Here is a 22,881-nt window from a genome sequence, read left to right on the forward strand (position 1 = left end):
TCCCTGTTTTTTAAGACATAAATTGTACTTTTCTCACCATTTCCCACATTAATAGCAATATTAAATCACGAGGCACACCTACGCCATGCGTCACTGCCGCACGAGGGAATCGAACCCGGGCCAAATGGGCCGTGGGATGGCGCCGCGGGACGCATACCAACTTGGGATAATGTGCGATACACTACAGGATCGCACGTTTTTCACTTAGCCTCTATGTTTTGGAGATAAACTCTATGAATAAGTAGTAAAAACCATTGTTTTTATGTATTTCATTTACCCTTTTTATTTATTATTCTTATTGTACTTTTAAACTTTTAGTTATTATAGTGTTCCAAAGCAGCGGTAGAGTCTTTTTGGTAAAAATATTTGTTTAAAATTTTAACAGTAGATAAAAAGTGCTTTTCATGAAAATTTATAGAAATCCTGTTAAAGGAACAAAAAGTCAATCACTCAATTTTGTATAAAAATAAACATGAGACGTCCCATAATAGAATTAATTTAGTATACTTTGACATCTATTTTTACCTCAATCGACAAATTGAGGGAGGCAATAGTACTTACCGACAATCGCACGATTCACTTTGCGAATAATTAGCAGACAATCATCAGTAATGACATCCAACCACAGGCCTCACCATGACTTGCTAGGCCGTTCCATTACCAACATACTATTACTTACTTCTAAAATTACACATAGATGCACCAAGGACTTAGGCCTGCTGTTTGGATCAAAATCTTCTTTAGCTCTTACAAAATAAGAATTATACAAAATTCATGATAAATTGGCCGGGTAATTACGTGTAATGTGAAGTGAAAAAAAAATGAATTTGTAATATAATGAGGTCCGTGAGCGGTGCAAGCCATTTTGGTGGAAGGATCGGAGCGAGATGTGTTCGCCGTGGGTTCTGCTGGGGCTGGTGATGGCAGCCGTGTCGGGGGCGCGTGGCACTGCCGAGGTGATGAGCCACGTCACGGCACACTTCGGGAAGGCTTTGGAGGAGTGCAGGACCGAAGTATGGACCTCCCTTTGTGTTTTTCATCAACATTATGTTTTTGATTTACTATTGAATAGCCAATTAGTTTTTGATTGGGTTTCAATCGAAGTTTGACGTTGAACGGACCACATCACATCAAGCTAAGAGCTGATTTGTGGCATCTGTGGATTAATCATAATTTAAACGAAATCCAAAATTAAAGCATAAATGAAGCGCTTTAAGCTCTTTTCAGCCTTATCATTTTGGATGTTAATTCAATCAAGTATTTCGTCACAATATTCTATTCCTGGATACTGTGACAAGCTTTGTGACTTAGACCCATCATATTCCAGACCATAGTCTCACGACATTAGACGCGTGTGGCCTGTAGAGTTATGTGTGCCTACCATGAGTTTACGTTAGGTGTGCTCGCTAGCGACTGCGTAAAAAATGACATTTAAATGTATGACATATTGTGCAGCGCCCCTAGCGGCTACTTTCAAGAAATTAAATCTTCATAGAATTTTTTGACGTATTCGCTAGCGAGCTCACCTAACGTAAACTCATGGTAGGCACAATGATCTCATCACTAGTCACGTGGTCCTTTCACAACTTACTACCCCCCCAGTCGGGCCTGTCCCCCGAGATCCTGGAGGAGTTCCAGCACTTCTGGAGCGAGGACTTCGAGGTGGTGCACCGCGAGCTGGGCTGCGCGCTCATCTGCATGAGCAACAAGTTCTCGCTTCTGCAGGACGACACGCGCATCCACCACGTCAACATGCACGACTACGTCAAAGGCTTCCCGAACGGTTAGAGATCCATCATACGAGTACATCATAGATCGTATTTTTTTTATTCATATCAAGGCAGGTGTTTGACCACAATCGCACATGGTGTTAAGTGGGAAGCAGTCTAGGATGGTACATATCTGCCCTGTAAACTGCAAGTGCCTATTCACTCTCGCCTAGATAAGGCCCGGATTATTATGTAGTCTTCGGGAAAGACAGCAGCAGGCAGCGAATTCCAGTCCCTAGCTGTTCGCATTATAAAAGAGTCATCGTAACGCTTACTAGTGCGAGCTGGTAGAATGTCGACAATATAGGGATAGTTCGCTAACTTGCGTCTGGTTCCCTGGTGGAAAGGGGCTGGTGGAATTAGCTCGTGTAATTCTTTCACACACTCTTCGAAGTGTAGCCTGTAGAAAACCGATAAAGATGCTACTTTATGGCGGTTTGCCTCCTGGCTATCCTCAGGCTATCAAGAGCACGCCCATACTACATAAAACATGTTTTAGCTTGAATCTTCATGTCATTTTGTTATGATTGGCTCCATCGAAGCACTCATTTGTATGTCTAACGAGGAACGACTCTTCTTGATACTATTTCTAACAAAAATACGTTGCTGGTTACTAACTTTATCATCTGTCAGCTATATAGTTCATCTAACATAATATATAATTTCTTCATCAACACTCATCATAAAGAGTCCTAAATCGAGTCTTCATGACAGACTTTTAATTGAATTGGATTAATACCTTGTGCGAGCATTTAAACATGAAATTCAAACGCATTAACCACTCACACTAAAATGTTGGCAAATCTTTTTTTATGTATATTTTACAATCGATTTACTTTATAAATTATAGTGGTTTCAAATAACTTACAGTTTTGATCTAAACTAAAAATTTACATAAAACTTTCCAACCCATAACAGTAACATGCATTATAAGTTCATCAAAGGGCAATATCATACTAATGCCCCTTCATACATAGCTACTTAGGTGTTTCTTACTCCTGGCGATTAGGGGTCATTCCCGTAACCGGTAGTAAACGAGCAAAAACGATGCTTTAATCTATCCTTATGGAAGACTAGATTGTCAATATATTTATGTAAAAAACATACGAGTAGCTGCACCCGCAAAGTTTCATAAGGTTACGATTACAATCAATATTATATTAAAAAGCTATAAATGTTGTTCACACTTAAGTACTCTATCAATTTACTCACCTCGTAGCTTAGCTTATTTGAGCAAATAGTCCCATATCTTTAAAAGGTAAATGATTGCTGATTTGTAAATATCAATGATTACTAGCTGTGTTTCAGGACTCTCTCTACGTGGTTCACGTTTCGCATCATAGATGCACATTATGTAGTGTAAAAACACTTTAGTATCTTTCTACTCACATCACATCTAGTCAATTTTACATCACACCTGTCCTAGGGCTGACCGAGAATGAGCTTAAACTTTAGGCCGTCTTGATCATGTCAAGTTCTTTTGTATTCATCCTTCTAAATTCCAGGCGAGGTTCTCTCCGAGAAGATGGTGAAACTGATCCACAACTGCGAGAAGCAGTTCGATGACATCACGGACGACTGCCAGCGGACCGTGAAGGTGGCAGCCTGCTTCAAGGTCGACGCGAAGAAGGAGGGCATCGCGCCGGAGGTCGCCATGATCGAGGCCGTCATGGAGAGATATTAGCAAGGATATTGGACGATACTGAGAGAGCAATGGAAATATCTTCAGAATCCTTTACGAGTAGAGCCACTCTTGAAATGTTTGGATAGTTATTTGGGAAATAGGGATCTCTAAATAGAGGTCGCTGGTTACTGTTGAATTTATCTGCCAGATATCTCTATTTGAGACCTGTGAAATCAAATGTTATAGTTTACTGAAAGTTGCAAGTGGTGAAAGACTGTTATCTATTTTGACGCAGTTGACGAAGTGGAAAAGGATCTGAAAGTATTTCTATTTGCTCGCAAAATTAATGACCTAGGATTGTTCTATTGATGTTTTGTTGTTAGTAATAGAGTTATACTGATACACAGACGATGTAAAAATAAAATTACTTTAGACTTGTAACGTGACAATGCAATGCAATACTTGCATGTCACCATGAAATACACTCTTAAGTTTTATTAGTTTGTATGGCCTATATTTAGATATGTCGGTCTAGCGAAATATTTGTCAGTATTCTGTGATTTTAAACTATTTTTATGCAAATCTTATGCAATAACCGAATAGATTAATGAAATATGTTAATAAAATGTTTAAGAAAAACAAGCCTATTACCATAAATAACCTAATACTTGTGCAATTCCTTTAATACCACCTTAAAATAAACCGAATTACGCAAACTAGTAAATACTTAATACACCTAGAGACCCAGTTAACATTTACTCTACATACATCATAGTATACTGAAATAAGTTTTAACACTGAACTTGTGCTCATCGCGCTTACGCAGAATTCAAATCCACAATCGTAGCTGGAGTTGTAATTCAGTACCTATACGACAGTACTTATACCAGCAGAAGACAGTTTACGAAAAGAAAGTAGGTACCTACGTTTTATAAAACCTGTCGATCTCCATGCTTTAAACATTATCCACTATACCTAAGAGACGTAATCTAGGGAATTGCTTACTTTACACTTTAAAGATATGATAGTGATAGCTATTTATATGCAACAGGAACCATTTCAAAGCCAATGAAAATATAAATATCTTTAAGCACCTGATTCATACACAGCCTACAGTGATACTGATTTAGAGAAGCTGCCCTTTAGGGCTGCTAATTGTGGCTCCTGACAGGCGTCGCTACGCAAACTACAGCGTGCTCTCTATGATCGACTCAGGTGCTTGCAACTATGCTGAGCAAACGACGAAGGCTGAACAAACACGTGTCAATGAGATGATTGTGGAGTAGTAACATGTTAACTTGTAAATGCGCAATGAACAAATCAGGATAAATAGACCCAAGTGTACAAAAAATGAGCAGATTTTAGAGAGATACTAAACATTAAATCTGTCCAGTCCAGCAGTGGACGTCATTTGGCTGAAACGAACGAACGAAACATTAAATATCACTAAATACCTACTTGTGTTGAGTACACGACACTATGGTACCGGATAAGCTAACTTTCTCTAGAGGATGACTTCGCCTTGAATGATTAGGTTTTACTTACCCTTACTTACCCCAAACTTGATCGTCTCTTTTGACTTTACAGAAGTTGTAAGTATGGGAACAAGAGAAGGGTATAAACTAACATCAAGCGGCCCAGAATTTGCATCAGTGCTTTTTCTTAGCGGTTACGTATTAAAAATAACATGAAGCGGTTTTACGTGTTAAAAATGATACCAACTTATTGCAAATATTCATCACCAAATTAATTACACGTTGACGAGGCCGATTCACACTGACAGCTCTTCAAGCAAACAGTAATTAAAACTAAAACCCATTAAGCTGTCCTATATAAACACTATGAGCTCTAGTCTGGTAATGTAGAAGGGTTAGATAAAATAACCGAAGATGTGGCTGTCGAAGACGCTAGTGGTGACTGCAGTGATGTGCTCGATGAGCGTTGTGGTACATTCATCACAAGCAGTGATGAAAGACATGACGAAGAACTTCATAAAAGCCTATGAAGTGTGTGCAAAGGAGGTAAGGATTTTAGAGTTTCAAGAACAAGTAATATAACTCTGGTGAATCTAGAATCTTTTACAAAATGAGCAAGTATTCATTCATATAGAATAACCCATTACCAGATATGGAATGGATCGCACAAGTATTTTCAGCAAAATCGTAGCTAGCAATTTTTCAAGTTCATGTTCCACAAAACCATAGATATCAACAACCTTCAAACTTATTTATCTTTCAGTACAATCTGCCTGAGGCCGCAGGAGCAGAGCTGATGAACTTTTGGAAGGAAGGCTACGTGGTGACGAGTCGTGAGGCAGGGTGCGCCATCCTCTGCCTGTCATCCAAGCTAAACCTGCTGGATCCTGAGGGAACTCTGCACCGTGGAAACACTGTTGAATTCGCCAAGCAGCATGGCTCTGGTCAGTCTGCATACGAGTAAAAAGCGTATCAAAACGATAGATTTGAAGACGACGTTTTTGACAGCCTATAGCTGAAAGCAATACAAGTAACCAAGTGATATAAGGATATTATCAATTATTCAGATTCTAGATACATAGTTCATAAGGAAGACTTAAGCATAAAATAGATTGAAGCGTGCTCGAACAATATAAAATGAGCATGCTTATTATTAAAGCCTGGTCCGTGAGCACGTAGAATTTTGTCCAATGACCCCAAGCTACCCATCCTTATCGCTCGCGCGTAATTATGTTGCTGTCGTCTGCAAAATTCTACGTGCTCACGGACCAGGCTTTAGCAATATTTCGACACATTATGTTACTAAGAAACAGTTGCTCAATAGTGGCACTTTGTGGCTTCATTTTATTCCTATTATTTTACAGACGACGCTATGGCTCACCAACTGGTCGACATTGTCCATGCTTGCGAGAAGTCCGTCCCGCCCAATGAAGATAACTGCCTGATGGCGTTGGGCATCTCCATGTGCTTCAAGACCGAGATCCACAAACTGAACTGGGCGCCCAACCACGAGCTGATGCTAGAGGAGATGATGGCCGAAATGAAGCAATGATTTATTTAGACGATGACATTTTTAGATGAAAATTAAACTGAACATTTACGTTATATCGCTATGGACTTAGGACTGAGAATTTTGTAACTCTTTTTAGTTTGGGTTAGCTTTTTCCTTTTGACATTACTACATTGTTTTAAATTGACTAAGTAGTTAGCTTCCAAAAATATTTTTCCTGTAGTATGTACTCTCTTTCATACTAGGTGAAGGTAAATGTTTTTTTTTGATGCATGAGAAAATGTAAAAAAAAGTTTCTAAATAGATAATTAAGTTAAAAAAATGTCTTTTTTTTTGCCCCTAACCTGCATTATAATTTATTGGCTGATGAATTAATAAAAAAAGTTCAAATATCTGTTAGTAACAATCCCTGTATAACTATGTTTTACAGCTGGACTGCTATTAAACCCAAGGAAGATTTCAGGATGCACGTAGTGAATAATCACTTGTTCATTTTTCTAGTAGTGTAAGAACATTATGGCGCGAATCAATTTTCCGAGAAAATATTAGAGCTTGAGAACAAGGTTAAGTTGTCGATCAAAACAATACGAGATCACAATCTGGGATATAAAGCTATTTAACAAATAAGTTGCTGGTTACTGATGAATTTATCTGACAGATATCTTTAAGACCCGTCAAAGCAAAAATGTTGTAGGTATATATCGGAAGTATCAAGTGGTGAAAGGCTGTACTCTATAATGACCCTTAAAAATAATTCCAACTCAAGTTCGTAATTGAAAAACGAAACTGAAAGTGAATAGGTAAGTATATCTATTTTTAACCGACTTCAAAAAAGGAGGAGGTTATATGTTCGACTGTATGTATTTTTTTTTTTCTATGTATGTTCACCGATTACTCCGTCAATTGTGGACCGATTTTCAAAATTCTTTTTTTGTTCGATAGGGTATACTTCTGAGGTGGTCCCATTGTCACCAAGTCAGGATCTGATGATGGGATCCTAGGGAAATCGAGGGCAACCCTCAAATTTTATAGGCACGTATATCGTTTTTCAAACTTTTTCTTAAGTTATTCAAGTATTTGCTCCTGGAAATCATCATCTCATATTGATGAGCTCATGATAGAAGGTAAAACTCCTTAATGCTTAGGAGTTGGAGGATAATTCTTTTAATTTTATAGATAAGTATAGTTTCTAAAGTTATTCAAGTGTTTACATCAGATATTCATCATCTCATCATGATGAACTGGTCATGGTAGGTACAACTCCTTAATGCTTAGGAGTCGGAGGATAATTCTTTAAATATTATAAGTACAAATAGACCAACAGTTGTATTCTTTCATGTTTTTAAGGTGGGCTGACGGTTTAAGGTCTTTTTAGGTTTCCTATATGGTAACCTGTATTTTGTAGGGAATATTATTTTACACTAGACATGAAGAATATGGTCTCAATGTACTGCCTATCTTCAGTGGTAACATCAAGGTAATAATTAGTTAACTAAAAAGCAAGAAATAAGTAAAATTTTATTAAAAAAAATAAAACCGACTCCAAAAAACCTACACTAAAAAGTAGAAAAATAATTACTAATTACCTACTTATTTATTAGGACGAATTAATATTTATGTAGGTATACCATGATTGATACTTTTGGAGTCGGTGCATGCAAACTTTACATGTTTCATAATCTTGGCACCGACTCCAGAAGTATCAATCATGGTATACCTACATAAATATTAATTCGTCCTAATAAATAAGTAGGTAATTAGTAATTATTTTTCTACTTTTTAGTGTAGGTTTTTTGGAGTCGGTTTTATTTTTTTTTCTCACTAAGTTAATGACCTACGATTATTCTAGTTTCGATTATAGTATTAAAAGAATTAATCGTGATAATACGAAAATCGACGATCGCCGAAATAATTGGTCGAATAAAAAATTAGGAGATCCGTAAACGAACTTAAGTCGCTGACATAGCCCAACGGATTATCAAGCTGAAGTGGTAATAGGCTGGGCACATAATACGCAGAAATACGCCAATGAGGCAGAAAGGTTGTGGAGTGGAGGCCAGGTATCGGAAAGCGCAGCTTAGGACGTCCACCCACATAGTGGACCGACGACCTGATAAAGGTAGCAGGAAGGCGATGGGTGCAGACCGCTACCAACCGATCATTATGGAAATCATTGGGGGAGGCCTATGTTCAGCAGTGGTCGTCCTATAAAATATGTATTGCTGATTTATGACGATGATGAATACAAAAACACTTGCATGTCACCATTAAATATATTTTTTGTACTTTTCATTTTCATTTTGACCTTTTTCCAGCCGTGGACGTATTTCGGCTGAAACGAACGAACGAACGAACGAACTTTTCATTATTACGTCACACTTTATGGAAATTTGATAATGAAACGTCATAATATACCTACCTACTAATTAAGTTTTAAATACATGTACCACTTTTAACATACGAGTAACACGGATTGCTTACAGATCTACGAGATCACATTAGTAAAGAAACCGAATCTTTACTCATGTTACTACATCGAATAATGAAAATGCTAAAATATCTATTGTGATTTCTCATAAGTAAAAGGCACCCGATGGATACACGGCCTACAGTGATACTGATTTTGAGCCGCTGTCCTTCAGGGCTGCTAATTGCACATCCCAATTGACAGGCACCGCGTTAATTACAGCGTGCTCCCTATAATCGACTCACGCGCATACGACTAATGCTGAGTAAACGATGGAGGTTGGACACGTGTTAATAAGATAATTGTGGAGCAACAGATCAACACATAAATGCGCAATGAACAAATGAGGATAAATAGACCCAATGCATCCAAAACACAACATGACCAAATTTTTTAGAGTTTGCAGCTGCTGAATACTACTAATTGTGTTAATTACACAATAGTATCGGATAGTCCAAATTTCTTTAAAGAATCTTAGTCTTGACTAATAAGTTGCAATGGAGAAATAAGAGAAGAAGCATACAATTTGCCCCAACACTTTCGTAGCATGTCGTTTTCAATACGGCAGCAAGTTACGGGTTAAAAATTACACCACCTATTGCAAATATTCATCACCAAATTAATTACACGTTGACAAGGCTAATTCACACTGACAGCTCTTCAAACAAACAGCAATTAAAACTGAAACCCATTAGACTGTCCTATATAAACACTATGAGCTTTAGAATGGTAGTCTAGATGATGTGACCGAAGATGTGGCTGCCGAAGACGCTTGTGGTGATGGCAGTGATGAGCTCAATGAGCGTGGTGGTGCATTCATCACAAACAGTGATGAGAGAAATGACAAGGAATTTCATAAAAGCCTACGAAGTGTGTGCAAAAGAGGTAAGGATTTTGGAGATCAACATAAATAGACAAGGATTGTAATTCTGGTGAACTAGAATCTTGTACAAAGTGAGCAAGTATACATTCATACTAGACAGCATGTGGAATGATCTATTACTTGATATAGATTCGGCGAGACCCGACTCTCGGAAAATAAGCCGTTGCTTTCTGAAGTTCAATTTGTTTGCAACAAAAAGTACCGTCTTCAGCTGCAAACTTATTTGTCTTTCAGTACAACCTGCCCGAGGCTACAGGATCAGAACTGATCAACTTTTGGAAGGAGGGCCACGAGTTGACGACTCGCGAAGCAGGATGCGCCATCCTCTGCATGTCGACCAAGCTGAACTTGCTGGACGTTCAGGGGAGTGTGCACCGCGGGAACACTGTTGAGTTCGCCAAGCACCATGGCTCTGGTCAGTTGACGAAATAATTATCATAAACATATCAAAGACTGATAGCATTTAGCAAGTGATTTCATGGAGTCTATATTTCAAGAATTGTAACGTTCAATAAGTTCGACATCGAAATATAAATGTAAATTAAGGACTCCACCAACAGCCTTGCCTTAACGAATTTTTGTTTGCCCGTCAATTCTTTATTTTATTCCTATAATTTTTCAGACGACGCAATGGCTCACCAAGTGGTAGACATTCTCCATGCTTGCGAAAAGGCTACACCTAACGAGGACAAGTGCATGTTGGCGTTAAGCATCGCCATGTGCTTCAAGGCCGAGATACACAAGCTGGACTGGGCCCCCAACCACGAGCTGATGTTTGAGGAGTTGGTGTCCGATATGTGGAATTCGTGATTTATAATTTTTTACATTTATTAGATTTTTTTGCTATGTTTAGTTGAGGTAGTTTATTCTTTTATCCATTAAATCGAATGTGTTATTTTAAATTAAATAAGAAGATTCTAAAAATATTTTTCCCGTAGTACTCAATTAAGTAGTTACTAGGTGATGGTAATAGAATAGTTATAAATGATACATCAGAAAATGTAAAAATATACGATTTTTATATAGTTAGTGTGTTAATAAACCAATCTTTTATTTATTTTCTCTTAAACCTTTAATTTATTTTCTGATAAAAAACCAGCATTAATTTTTACCCTACATTTTCATCATTTTAATAACTATCGGAGTCTTGTGATTAGGCCTAATGCCACCTCTAGCTTTCGTTCCCGGCACTGCAACCCCTATAGTACAGGGTGTTAGGTAAATGGGTTTTATAAGCCGACACTAGCCCATGTTAACATGTGCACATAAATGGTATGGCGAAGTCAGAAATTTGATTTCATCATTTTAATTTGCATACAAAATTAAATTTAAAAATCAGATTTGTATTAAAAATAAAAAAAATCAATAATGATAAATAAATTTTCTGACTTCACCATACCATTTATATGCACATGTTAACATGGGCTAGTGTCGCTTATAAACCCACTAGCTTTCCGCCCGCGGCTTCGCCCGCGTGGAATTTTGTCTGTCACAGAAAAACTTTATCGCGCGCATCCCTGTTTCAAAAACCGGGACTCAAACTATCTCTATGCCAAATTTCATCAAAATCAGTTTAGGCGTGAAAGCGACACACACAGACAGACAGACAGAGTTACTTTCGAATTTATAATATTAGTATAGAAGTATAGATTTACCTAACACCCTGTAGAGCTATGTTCTAGAGCTTGACCAAAAATAGCTTGACATAAAATCCAAGGAAGGCTTAGTAAGAACCAGGAGAAAGTTACTTGCAATGAAATTAATTAAAAGGAAATAGGAGTTAGAAGCTAAAGGTCTACTCTCCTTTAGTGCCAAGCGGCTGATAGAAGACCACCTAATCACACATTTAATATAAGGATAGACATTCATGATTGGCAAGGTCAACGAAGCATACGAAGATTTTTCCTTATCAAATTTTAATTTCCTTAATGCATGTAAGCTGGATTGAATTGAACACGTTATAGGAAAACCATCTGAATCTAATCAAAGCTTGCTTCCCCCTGAATAAGATGCATAATATGCATTATAATAATATGCATCTTATTCAGGGGGAAGGCATTCTACGTAGGTATTACCTACATCCAGACAACGACAATTGAAGGGGTGAGTGGACAACAAAGGTACTTTTTTGTATGAACATAGGTTTTAAGTGATGATAAAATCGACTAATGAGCTCAAAACACGCAATTTTGTTACGTGTCAAACCTTAACAAAGGTGTTATCTGACAAGCATTCATACATTTCAGGATTCAAATGTGGTATGAGCAGATTAACATTTTCAAACACTCATAACTCATTTTGTTAGTTAAGACCTTTGTCCACTCACCCCTTCAATTGTCAATGTATAAAGTAACAAAGACAATAACTGTACGGCTAAAATAACAATATGCCACAAGTTCTGGGTAAGATATTTCGTACGACAATAAGTTAGCAGAAAATTACTATGTCCAATGGAATAACTAGAAGAATAGAATATGAAAATGGCAAATCAAAAACTAGAAAAAGAAGCGGAAACAAGAAAGCCTGTGATAATTAGCTGAGCAATTTTCCCAACATGTCCGAGAGTGTGTCGTTGCTACACTCGCTCGAAACGTAGGCGAATAAAGAATGAACACCTAATGTACCTCTAAGCATGATCCTATTACCTTCAGTTTTTGTTTATGATAAAGACAATAATAATTATTCATTTTTTAGAAATTGGTCTCCTGAGGGGGAAGTGTTTGAGAAAAGTAAGGAATTTTATATTTAACAGTCCCATTTGTTCACGCCCTAATAACTATGGTGTCTCTTTTGAGAACAATGAATGGGGTGAAACTCGTTACAAAACTAGAAAGTACTTCTTAATCGACTCCACGCGTGGTAACAGTTAGTAAATCTATTATCTCTAATCTTACCAATTTAATCACTCCATAATATAGCCACCCATGACCGAGGCTACTCTGGTATTAGGATTGCAGTTTTTTTAAGGTGTCGCGTCGTATTTAAAACCCTCAGGCCCGATGCCCTTGGGCTTATATTGCCACGTCACGCCTTTTCCATGAATGGAGCTAAGGCCATCGTATAAGGCTCCAATAATACACAGGATACGTTTGTGAGCATAGTCGGCTTCGAAAATAATGGCACAAGTTGCATAAGGTTGTCTATCTATCGGGCACTTCTACGCCTTCGTCGCTGTAATGTCCAAAATTCTTACCTTTCTATTCTTACTTCATCTCCAATTCTTATCCACATTTAAGTACTTTTAAAACGAGTTTTCTAATAAATCATTGTTTTGTTTTCTTATTTATAATTGTCATTAAAGCTTACTTTACCGAATTGTTGCTTTTCAGTGCTTTTATTGATTTTAGCATTGGTTTTTATAATTTTGATGTCTTAAACTGGGTCGCATAGCAAAAAAAATCGTAGCCAACTGTACCCCCGTTTTAATTGTCGAAGGAAACTTGTGAATGAATTGCTCTTAACCTCTTGAATGAATGAGTTGGGCGTATTTGCGACAAACTAATTGTTAGGCACCTCGCCACAAGAAGCTGGCAATTAACAGTATCAATTAAATCGGCCGTGATATATAAAGAAATGACCAGCACTCGAACCTTCCTCAACTGTGCCCGGAGCTGAGGAGATGGGTCTATCGTTGAGGTTGCTTGTGGTGGTGGCGGCGGCCATTTTGGGCGCGGAGTGCTCGCAAGATGTAATGAAACAGATGACCATCAATTTTGGAAAAGCGTTGGATACGTGCAGAAAGGAAGTAAGTACCATAGAATGAGGAGCTTCACCTCATTTTATGAAAAACTAAGAAAACTATTGAAAAGTTTCCTTCTGCAAGTTGCTATTTATCGTTAAAAAAACTTTCCTTGCCAGCTTGATCTGCCAGACTCCATAAACGCGGACTTCTACAACTTCTGGAAGGAAGGCTATGAGCTCAGCAACCGGCACACGGGATGTGCTATCATGTGCCTCTCCTCAAAACTGGACCTCGTCGACCCCGAGGGGAAACTGCACCATGGAAACACCCATGAGTTCGCTAAGAAACATGGCGCTGGTAATGACTTTTTGAGACTTATTTTACTATAAATTCTACGAGCACCAAATAGTAAAAATTTTGCAACATCTTTTTTTTTGCGAAAATCGTTATAGCTTATTACTACTGGGGTTGTCCATTCTGAAGGTTAAGATTCCTTTCACTAAAGTATCTTAAAGACTTCCAATCCTGTAAAAATACTTTAGTTTGTCAGGCCTCCATTTTAAAATCAATCTTTCTACATTTTGAACTGTCTCATAGCTACATTCTAGTTCTACCATATCTCAAATTTTCTAGATGATTCCATGGCGAAGCAATTGGTAGAGCTCATCCACAAATGCGAGAGTTCGGTGGTGGATGACCCAGACGCATGCATGAAGGTGCTCAACATCGCCAAGTGCTTCAAGGCCGAGATCCACAAGCTGAACTGGGCTCCCAGCATGGACCTGATTGTTGCCGAGGTGTTAGCCGAAGTTTAATGGACCGAGGCTTGGACACTTGACCTTTGACTTGGATATTGGACAGCTCTAGTTTCATATTTGGGATATTAACAAACTTAATTTTTTTGCTACAACAATTGGTTTTGTACAGAAAAGGAAAACATTCAGACTATTCTGTTCCTGAATTCCAGTTTTATTCGTCTCTATGTTTAGACGTTTAGATAATTTATCATACCTACCAAAATTATTAAAATATTTTATTATCAATTCCTTTTGCTACTAATTGCTACCAATTCCAAATGATCTCAATTTCTGCCATAATTAGGTATTTATTCCACGTATCTTCATAAAGCTGAATCTTTAATTTGCAAACTCGGAAACAACTTCATCTTTATATATAAAAATGAAACCCGTTTTCCGTTGTCACGACATAACATGAAAACGGCTTGACCGATTTGGCTGATTTTTTTTTGTAGTTTTCTAATACTCTGTACAAGGTTTTTACGGAAAAAAATATAAAGAAAATCTCTACGCTAAGGCGTTACGAAGTTCGCCGGGTCGGCTAGTGAATAATAATTACTTGAAGATGTTTTTACATTTCATATTTTTGATGAGAAATAATTAATCAAGAGTTGTTGAACGTTTGCGTCATACATACTAACATTCAGTAATTCTGATTATTATGTTCAAATCATGTCCAAATTCTGTAAATAATTATGTCCAAATATTCAACTCTACTACGACGGATTAGTTTATAGTAAACTTGGCCAGGCTGATGCGATGGAGTTGGAATCATACTTAGACACAAAAATAAACATAATATGCTGTGTTATTTTATTAAATGAGTATTGTTAGTGGTTAGCTGTAGCGTTTGTTTTTTATGTACTCATTTTGTAGTGATATAATAATCCCCTGTAGTCTGGTGTTGTTGGGTTTAGTGGTTAGATGTTTGATAAATGTTTATTCTCAATTTTGTCCGTGTGTTTTGTAGCAATAAACATTATAGTCCAGTCAATGAATGCCTTAACGACGGTGTAGAGAGAAATCCGTGGAACACAATTTCTGACCTCGGGACTTTATTTAGCCTAGTTAGGTGGTGAACATAGCAAAAGTCCCCGCCCTTAGCCCTTGAGCCGGCGGGGAGAGGGGGGTTTAAAGGTATCACTTTTCGGTTTTTCGCTTAATTCTCGGAAACTATGCGCCCTAGTGACATGACTACTATGAACCAAAAAAAGCTTATTCAATTTGCTACAGGTGAGACCGTCAAGTTTTTCTATATCTTGTATAGTTTTTACGGCATCTGCTCTAGAAGGTCTGTAAAATTGGAAATTTTATTGTTGTCTTACATGTTCCTTTCAGGAGAAAATCGACTAAATCAACATTGAGCAAACACTATAGACATGCGGGAGCATGTTAAGTCTAGTTCCAGGGAGGGGACTGCACCGTGCGTATATTTAGACGAACCAATTAGAGCCACTTTTGACTCCTCATCATTCAAAAACTACTGTGCATTAACACTTCAAATTTGGCTCATGTATTGAGACTTGCAAGATAAATATCAGCTTCAAATTTCATAAATATACCTCAAACGGTTATTTAGGTATTGACGTTCAAAAATCGACATTTAGAACACTAAAATCTATCCATCACATGTGAAATGTTAAAATTTACTGATTTTTTATTTGTTCCTTTGTATTTACATAACTACCTTTCTGGATGCCAAATTTGAACCTTCGTGGTCACCTGGAAGTAGTTAGAATTTGGTCTATAGGTCAGACATGTAGATTTTTGGACGTCAATACCTAAAGAACCGTTTGAGGCATATTTATGAAATTTGAAACTGATGTATATCTTGCAAGTCTCAACACATAAGCCAAATTTGAAGTGTTAATGCACAGTAGTTTTTGAGTGATGCGGAGTCAAAAGTGGCTCAAAGTGGTTCGTCTAAATATACGCACGGTGCAGTCCCCTCCCTGGAACTAGGCTTAACATGCTCCCGCATGTCTATAATGATTGCTCAATGTTGATTTAGTCGGTTTTCTCCTGATGGGAACATGTAAGACAAAAATAAATTTTCCAATATTACAGACCTTCTAGAGCAGATGCCGCGAAAACTATACAATTTATAAAAAAACTTGTCTATCTCACCTGTAGCAAATTGAATATGCTTTTTTTGGTTCAAAGTAGTCATGTCACTAGGACGCATAGTTTCTGAGGATTAAGCGAAAAACCGAAAAGTGGCACCTTTAAACCCCCCTCTCCCCGCCGGCTCAAGGGCTAAGGGCGGGGACTTTTGCTATGTTCACCTCCTAACTAGTCTAAATAAAGTCCTGAAGTCAGAAATTGTGTTCTACAGTTTTCCATCTATAATGCTTTATTGACTGGACTATTATTGATTTGAGCAGTTATGATCGACAATATAATATGTAGATCGCAATGACGTTGTTTTATTTCAACTTACACATTTTCATTATTTTATCATCTATTTAAACGCTTATTATTGCAGGGCAAGATAGTGTTCACAAGGTTGTATTTCTGTTATTGGTTTCTCAAGTTCTCAGATCATAGCTATGATCTGAGGTTAAGCCAGTAACCGTCAGTAACTAATTAATATAGTTTTCTTGTACACTACTTCAGGCACCTTCCGAAAAGTAATAAAAAAACTTTGCTTTACGTATTTTCGCTGAGTTATGAGTAGTGCTGCCAAAAAATATGAAAGAGTGAAGAATCATTCTTAATAACATAACACTAATCAACCAGCTCATAACTCAAAAACCAATTAACACTGTTTGTTAATTGCCTTTTACCAATTAAGAATTATAGAAGAAAATTTCATATTATGATTGATTTAACACACGCCGGTGCACGTTAATTAAAATGATGATTATTTTCTTATTTTTGATCATATTTTGGTGTCAAATTGTGAACGGACTGGATAATGCTTTAGTCCTGAAGACTGCCAGTATTAGCTATGGGAGAAAAGTGTACCCATGTCTTCAAGAGGTAACGAAAATAATACCTACCTACTCTTTAACTTCTTACTTCCAACCCAAGTAAGTAAGTAATACATGGTTTGGAGAAAATACAGTAGCCAAACAATGTTTTTGCTAAGCAACCAGAGAATTATGATAACCATGATCTCCACTTTGCCACAGAAGTTTCACAGTATTCTGCATTATTTCGTCATCAAAATTCTAGTTAAATCTTGGTGAAGACATCTTGAAGGACTTGTTGAACTATTGGAAAGAGGATTACGAGTTCACCAACAAAGACATCGGCTGTGCTGTGATCTGCGTCCACCAGAAGCTTCATCTGCTCGACACCACTGGCGGGCTCGATCCGCCCCACACGCAAGCCTTCGTCCAGGCCGCTGGTGGTGGTATGTTAATTACTTACTTAACGACTAACACTCTGTTACCACATGATTGATTAACTAACAAAGGGACTGGCCCGCAACCACGGGTGCAGGTGAAAACCGCTCCGTAGTTCTTAGCCCAACACGGCCTCGTTCATAACGCAGAAAACATTTGCAATCAGCATTTGATGCCTTTGGCGAGGTATCCTGACTACGCCCGTATTCGCAAACATTACTATGAGGTCTCACAGTGCGCGTGGACGCACAGGGTGACACATTAACCTATCACAGAGCTCTATTCCACGCTGTGCGTTTGATTTGCTGCTTCACTTAAGCAAGCATCGTTTGTGAATAGATACGGACGCTAATCTGGTATGCAACTAATTCATAGAATACCCTCTAAAGTACCAATTAAAATCATCTTGCATCTAATTGTTCTGATTTTCAGACGTCAGCATGGGGAAGTACGTGTCGTACCTTTACAAGAGCTGTGAAAAAGTAGCCAACGCGACAGATCCTTGTGTGAAGGCGTTGGAGGCGACCAACTGCTTCAGAAAGGCTGTTCACCGCGCCCAGTGGTCCCCTAACAAGCCCATAGTGATAGAAAAGAAAAGCGATGGCTGAATAGGGACACAGAATATCTAAGATATTAAAAGAATTAACGTTCTGCGGTTTTGTTTCCTTATTGATTCTTTATTTAAGAGGTGATTTTCGTGTTGTTGGCATGCTACTTAAATTATGATTATTCATATTCTGCGGACTTTGCACTTATTTGTGTCTGAGCCTTGCGTTGACAAATCGGTTTACCTATTCTTTTCCTTTTCACAAGGTTGCTTTTCTCATCCCGATTATTAACGTTAATCTTATTATTCCTCTCCAAACTCCTACAGTAGCAATGGTCGCTAATATTAAACACAAAAATTACGATGCTGTAGAATAACATAACTCTAACCTTAGGATCTAGAATTCCCAAAGATACCGTACTACACCTATGGTGCAAACAAACAGTTTTCTATCGTGTCTCGCTTAGAACGTGGCAGGTCGAGATAGACGCGAGCTAGTTCCATTAAGCACTTGATTACACGAGCACATTGTCCGCGCGTTCTTCATAAATCTGCGCACAATAGCCGCCGTCACCTGGGCCTTAATTAGCGCCCTCTACGGCCCAGGCGCAGCTGACGAGTCGATTGTTCTGTCGGGGAGATAGCGACGGAGTTATAGCACAATTAACTGGAAGGGCGATCGAGATTAAGGGTTGGCTAGGAGTGTTGGCTGTCTGTGATTTAGAAGTCTGTTCGTCCTAGTGTGTGCAGAAATTCAAAGTACTTACGTGTTCATGCATATGAGGCTAAACCACACCAGTATATTAAGGAAATTAGAAGGTTTGACACTGTGAACTGAAATAACGAACACTTTGAAACAGCCCCGTTCTGAAAAAGTACTTTCTTTATTTGGTTGGACTAAGAAATGAGTGTGATGGTTGAAGAAAATTATTAATATTAAATTGTGATCCAGTTTATTGAAAATATTTAACTAATTCTTTAAATATTCTTCATCAAACTTCTATAACTTCGGTGATGATGACCTCCATCTTGGGCGTCCAGTCGACCTGCTTGACGTCGCTGCGGAAGCACTTGGACATCTCCAGGGTTCGCTCGCAGTCGTCTTCGATCGACGCCTTCTGTTTCTCGCACTCGTGCGCTAGTGTCACTAGTTGGGTCGCTATTTCATCTCCTGTAGAAATGCAAACCAATCTCAAAGAGCCATTTCTAACTAGAAAACATTTTGCTAGAAAACAGTTGCATGAGAAAATTACGGAATAAAATTTGGCACAAAGCTCATGAAACTGCTACGAGTAATAGATGTTTTACCGTTTTCTTTGTGAAATATTGAACATAAAATGCTCTCTCTCTCACGGACCATTAAATTACTCTTTATTCATCAAACTGCTACTCTTTTGTAGCCAACAGTTTGTACTTATTTAAAAAGCTTACCAGCCCCATGCTTCAGCGCGAAATCCTTGATGTTGACATGGTGCATCCTCCCGTCTCCGCCCAGCAGCTCCAGCTTATTGCTCAAGCAGTGGATGACGCATCCTTCTTATTAAACTCACCGGCCCCGTGCTTCATCGCGAAGTCCTTGATGTTGACGTGATGCATCCTCCCGTCTCCGCCCAGCAGCTCCAGCTTATTGCTCAAGCAGTGGATGACGCATCCTTCTTATTAAACTCACCGGCCCCGTGCTTCATCGCGAAGTCCTTGATGTTGACGTGATGCATCCTCCCGTCTCCGCCCAGCAGCTCCAGCTTATTGCTCAAGCAGTGGATGACGCATCCTTCTTATTAAACTTACCAGCCCCATGCTTCAGGGCGAAATCCTTGATGTTGGCGTGGTGCATCCTCCTGTCTCCACCCACCACCTGCAGCTTCTGGCTCATGCAGTTGTGCCGGTATGCACAATACTTAATCTCTGCATATCGTATCTTGATCACGTTCACAGTGTTAGCACATTTATCACGTATAGTGTTGATGCTGTGACGTCATTTACCTTTAATGTATATCGTATAAATACTCACGTAGTTTACGTTAATAAACAGATTAATAACAGAGACTAACAACAACTCTTGTCTTATTCATACGGTCTCCCAACATGGCACACAGTGAATGACGCATCCTTCTTATTAAACTCACCGGCCCCATGCTTCAGCGCGAAGTCTTTGATGTTGACGTGGTGCATCCTCCCGTCTCCGCCCAATAGCTCCAGCTTCTGGCTCATGCAGTGGATGACGCAGCCGGCGTCGCGGCTGATTTGGTCGTACTCCTCCTTCCACAGGTGGTACAGGTCCGAGATCACGCCGTCTGATAGGTTCAACTGGGGAACAGAATTTACCACCACCATCACCATAATGCTGTGTAAAGGGTACCGTGTGTGTTCCTTGGAGACAGTTTAAAATTTCATTCCATAATTGAAACGACTGATTTTTTTCAGAATTTTGGACAGTTTGATTTTGGTTTTGATGTTTTAGACACACAATGGTTATTTAAGTTACTTTCGCGTTGCATAAAATATGTAGTTATAAAATAAAAAATGCATGAATTTCTTTAAAAACGTAACAAAAATTAAGCACTTACCTAAGTATTTTATGTGTAAAGACTCATATAAAGTACAGCTCATTAGAATTAAACCCTAATAAGTTCAAACAATTTATGTGAAATTCTAATAACATATTCGTACATACCTCTTTCTTACATTGATCTAAAACCTTGAGGAATCCACCAGTCAACTGCTTCATTGCTTCGGGCACCATTTCTATCTCGCTCACCCCTATCAATACCAACATAAGAGTGACAGGGACGCCCGCAAACCCTTTCATGTTTCGGCAAAAAGTAGTTGAGGTATTTGATGGGAGATCTTTTATATGGTGTTTCTTTGTAATGACAGGTAATTGGCATTAATGGAATTAATTACCCGTTGCGTATCGACAGCGTTCGCCTTAATTGGAGTGCCGCCCCCTGGTGATGCGCCTGCGCATCTACTAATTAAACGATTCCTTCTAAACGGTAGCTCCGTGGTATATAAGGTGAACTGAGGCATCAAGATCAGAGTTTGCTCTTGAAATTAAGTCTGTAATGCTAAGCTTAACATTAGGTTTCATTAATTGAAACTTACTTAATGGTGTCTGTGATTAGAAATTGCTTAAGTAGGTAATTTACCTTTTTGACCATAGTAGGTATTATCGATGTTAGTAAATTCTATAAGACGTGGCCATAAATTGTGTAACATTTTCCAAGCAAGCCGCTCTGTTTGCGTTTTCAGAGTGATTTATTGGCTTCCTCCGAAAATGCTGCAGAGCGTGCTCGCCTACTAGCGGTCTTTCAGGCAGAGTCCGGTTATTGGCTACATGCTCTTCCTTCGGCCAATATCGGGACTCTGCTTGACAGGAGTACACTGTCCCTTGCCATTTCCCTTAGACTTGGCGTCAAGACAAACCATCCCCATCGCTGTCGTTGCGGTACTCGCGTCGGTGAGTTAGGACACCATGGTCTCTCATGCCAAATGAGCGCTGGTCGAGTCTCCCGACACGCCTGCATCAATGACGTCATCCGCAGAGCTCTTGTCGCCGTCAATGTGCCAGCAGTTTTAGAGCCTAACGGCATATTCCGTGACGACGGCAAGAGACCTGACGGCATGACGCTCATTCCCTGGAAGCAGGGACGTCCTCTTGTGTGGGACGCAACATGCGCGGATACGCTTGCTCCGTCTCATACAGGAGGTACCTCCCTTGCCGCAGGCGCGGCGGCGGCCTCGGCTGAGTGCTCCAAGCGGCGCAAATATGCAGCTCTCAATGAGAGTTATATATTTGTGCCGTTTGGGGTTGAGACTATGGGACCATGGGGTCCAAGCGCTCGTTCCTTTTATAAGGAACTGGCAAAGAGGCTCACCGAGGTGACCGGTGATCAAAAGGCTGGCAGCTATTTCGGCCAGAGAATTAGCCTGGCCATTCAACGTGGCAATGCTGCCAGCCTTTTGGGCACCATCCCTGACTGCGGCGCTGGGGGTGAAGTATTTTTTATTTTGTAAATAGTTTTTATCATTAGTAATTTTAAAATTTTAGTTTTTAAGTCATTTTAAGTTAATATATTATTGTAAAATTTATTCTCTAATAAAAATTTGTTTTAATGATTAAATAAATTTTTAGTCAAAGTTTAAAATGAGTACACTGATAATGAGTCATGATGGGTTCTTCAAACCCTATCTTACTCCCTATAAGATTTATTTTTGTGATAAAAGTTATCCTAAGCCTCAGATCATAGAAGCCATCTAAATTATGCGTAACATAAGCACATAATAGACAAAAATACACCGGTTCTTTTGCATTTTTTATATACTGCTTACTTACATTAGTTATTTCCGCAGAGTAATCCTTATGGATACAGAATTAATCAAACCAAGAAGAAGGAAAATAAATATTACGTATAAGCTTGGTAGACGACGCTTTCTTTTCCTCTCATCCTAATTCATTCCAGGATTACCCATTATCCTCACGTACACTAAACAACCTCCTCTGGAAAATACATTCGTCCAATTGCAATTGAAATACGTATCGGGAAAAACGAAAACAATTCTAAACCGATATTTTATTGTATCTGCGAACAACACATGGACCGAGGGATCCGTACAAAATAGTTTAACTTACATTCTTATTCTGCTTATTGATGTGCTCAGTGGCTCTATAATATAGTTACCTATTAACTATTTATTTTGTAACAACTTTGAATGCTTGTTTTCTAACATGTTAGCTTTCAAAAACAAAAACGTTTTATATAAGTTCTATTTCTGC

General features: G+C 38.7%; 6 protein-coding genes across 6 annotated transcripts in view; 5 read left to right on the forward strand and 1 right to left on the reverse strand.

The window, feature by feature from the left end:
- The window catches only part of LOC135079791 (guanine nucleotide-binding protein subunit beta-5), a 434,210-nt gene that overhangs the window by 280,127 nt on the left and 131,202 nt on the right, over window positions 1-22,881 (forward strand). The gene's annotated exons all lie outside the window — the stretch shown is intronic.
- On the forward strand, window positions 869-6,598 carry LOC135080174 (uncharacterized). The gene is made up of 7 exons (XM_063974855.1): window positions 869-1,013; window positions 1,603-1,783; window positions 3,275-3,452; window positions 4,529-4,655; window positions 5,283-5,414; window positions 5,632-5,812; window positions 6,233-6,598. Exons 1-7 carry the CDS (start codon window positions 888-890, stop codon window positions 6,418-6,420), a joined length of 1,113 nt encoding a protein of 370 aa, XP_063830925.1. The 5' UTR covers window positions 869-887; the 3' UTR covers window positions 6,421-6,598.
- Window positions 9,595-10,711, forward strand: LOC135079609 (pheromone-binding protein-like). Its single transcript, XM_063974235.1, has 3 exons — window positions 9,595-9,730; window positions 9,963-10,143; window positions 10,351-10,711. The coding sequence occupies exons 1-3, from the start codon at window positions 9,599-9,601 to the stop codon at window positions 10,536-10,538; spliced, it is 501 nt and encodes a 166-aa protein (XP_063830305.1). The 5' UTR covers window positions 9,595-9,598; the 3' UTR covers window positions 10,539-10,711.
- On the forward strand, window positions 13,318-14,574 carry LOC135079779 (pheromone-binding protein-like). Its single transcript, XM_063974379.1, has 3 exons — window positions 13,318-13,473; window positions 13,587-13,767; window positions 14,044-14,574. Exons 1-3 carry the CDS (start codon window positions 13,348-13,350, stop codon window positions 14,223-14,225), a joined length of 489 nt encoding a protein of 162 aa, XP_063830449.1. The 5' UTR covers window positions 13,318-13,347; the 3' UTR covers window positions 14,226-14,574.
- Window positions 17,051-18,165, forward strand: LOC135080175 (pheromone-binding protein-like). Its single transcript, XM_063974856.1, has 3 exons — window positions 17,051-17,189; window positions 17,385-17,565; window positions 17,990-18,165. The coding sequence occupies exons 1-3, from the start codon at window positions 17,064-17,066 to the stop codon at window positions 18,163-18,165; spliced, it is 483 nt and encodes a 160-aa protein (XP_063830926.1). The 5' UTR covers window positions 17,051-17,063.
- On the reverse strand, window positions 19,041-20,914 carry LOC135079610 (general odorant-binding protein 1-like). The gene is made up of 3 exons (XM_063974237.1): window positions 20,779-20,914; window positions 20,231-20,411; window positions 19,041-19,275 (listed from the first exon to the last, which is right to left on the reverse strand). Exons 1-3 carry the CDS (start codon window positions 20,911-20,913, stop codon window positions 19,097-19,099), a joined length of 495 nt encoding a protein of 164 aa, XP_063830307.1. The 5' UTR covers window position 20,914; the 3' UTR covers window positions 19,041-19,096.

Source organism: Ostrinia nubilalis, chromosome 17 (genome assembly GCF_963855985.1).
Source record: "Ostrinia nubilalis chromosome 17, ilOstNubi1.1, whole genome shotgun sequence".
Lineage (NCBI taxonomy): Eukaryota > Metazoa > Arthropoda > Insecta > Lepidoptera > Crambidae > Ostrinia > Ostrinia nubilalis.